Source organism: Geospiza fortis, unplaced genomic scaffold (assembly GCF_000277835.1).
Source record: "Geospiza fortis unplaced genomic scaffold, GeoFor_1.0 C13706596, whole genome shotgun sequence".
Lineage (NCBI taxonomy): Eukaryota > Metazoa > Chordata > Aves > Passeriformes > Thraupidae > Geospiza > Geospiza fortis.
The window spans coordinates 413-2155 of NW_005057919.1; the positions used below are offsets into that span (position 1 = coordinate 413).

A 1743-nucleotide genomic window follows, 5' to 3' on the forward strand; every position below is an offset into this window, starting at 1 on the left:
AGAGTAATAGCATAATGTGCTTGGCTGGAAGGCAGATAGAAAACTTTGCTGTACATTTTATGCAAAGCAATGTTTGAGGACTAGCTGAAGCCACAAATGCTCTTTTATTTACTTCTGTTTTACTGTGCATAAATATTATTTTCTTAAGTAACCTTGTAATGGATTTTAAATAAGGATAGTTTGTTATATCAAAATGGAATATATGTTTCTGCTGTACATTTTTGTTCAAATAGGAAATTAATACATTGGAAGTAACATTTTAGGACTTTTCACTTTGAGTATTTGTAAATTTATTCTTGTAATCTTACTGAAGTATTTTTGGGACAAATACCAATCTGCAAAAGGAAATATATGTATTCTTATCTGTTTTAAATATTATAGACGTGTCTTTTCCTTTCTTGTTTTTTTCATTTTTATAGGTTTTGAAGTGTGAAGTGGAACTGATGGCCAAAATGGCAAAAACCATTGACAGCTTCACTCAGAATCAGACAAGGCTTGTTGTAATTATTGATGGACTGGATGCTTGTGAACAGGACAAGGTTTTACAGATGCTTGATACTGTGAGTTGGATCATTTTATAAAGATAATCTCTGGATTATATGCATGATCTCTTCCACAAATGAGCTCAGATACATACAGTTACTGTGTGTTTTCTGTAGAAAGAAAGCTATGTTGTGGTAATTAATATTTGTGTACATTGGCATAACTATAGTGCTAAGGATGATGGGTTTTAAAAGTTGAAAATTAAATTGCAGTTAGTACTTTTGAAAAGTACTTTTGAATCAAATATAAACTATGGAAAATAATTATTTTGTTGAAACAAGCTTAAAATGTTTGGAGTTTTTCATATTTTTACCATTGAAGTACTTTAGATAAAAAATACTTAAATGCTAAATATTTGTGGGGAACTGGAACATTACTGCATGATACATCCTTGGTGATGTATCCACTATAAATTCTGCTGTTAAATTGTTGAGTGTGCTTATTTCTAGCTGTGTTCCTAATGTTCCTAATGTTAGATATCTCTTATAGAAGAAGCTGACATCTCCATTCATCTCTTGGCCTCTCAGGTTTATTCCTTGAACAGAATGAATATAAAGTGTTGAGCCAAATGTTCAAGTGATCTGCAGCTACAGTTAGTTGTTACTAACAAGGTTTACTGTCTACTTTTTTCCAGGTGCGAGTCTTGTTTTCAAAAGGCCCGTTCATTGCGATTTTTGCAAGTGACCCACACATTATTATAAAGGCAATTAACCAGAATCTCAACAGTGTTCTACGGGATTCAAACATCAATGGCCATGATTACATGCGAAATATTGTCCATTTGCCCGTTTTTCTGAACAGCCGAGGGCTTAGTAATGCAAAAAAACTGATGGTAGCTTCAACAACCAATGGGGATATTCCTTATGCAGATAATGTAGGTAAGGTTCTGCAGGAGGGTGATATGAGCATTGCAAAACCAATGATCCAAAATCTGTGTTTTGGAAGAAATTGTTTAAATAATTGACAGATCATTAGTATTATTTTTATAGGTCAGTCAAATGTATGTCACTGGAGAAGATGCCTACCTTTGTTTTCTTTTCCATAGGGTTGCATGAAGAGGTTGACAGGAGAGTTTCTCAGAACAGTCTTGGAGACATGGCCAAGTTTGGTAGCAAAACTGCTCTCAACAGGCGGGTGAGAAGGATTTTAAGTCTAAATAGATACTGGTAAAACCTTTTTTTCTTTTCTGTTTTTTTTTTT

General features: G+C 33.4%; 1 protein-coding gene across 1 annotated transcript; it reads left to right on the forward strand.

Annotated features, from left to right (window-relative positions):
• Nucleotides 1-419: 419 nt before the first annotated feature.
• On the forward strand, nt 420-1709 carry LOC115949399 (kinase D-interacting substrate of 220 kDa-like; the record flags this gene model as incomplete). Its single annotated transcript, XM_031065917.1, has 3 exons — nt 420-560; nt 1178-1421; nt 1589-1709. Coding segments are annotated over 3 exons (506 nt in total), but the record flags the coding sequence as incomplete, so codon positions are not given.
• Between the last annotated feature and the right edge of the window lie 34 nt (nt 1710-1743).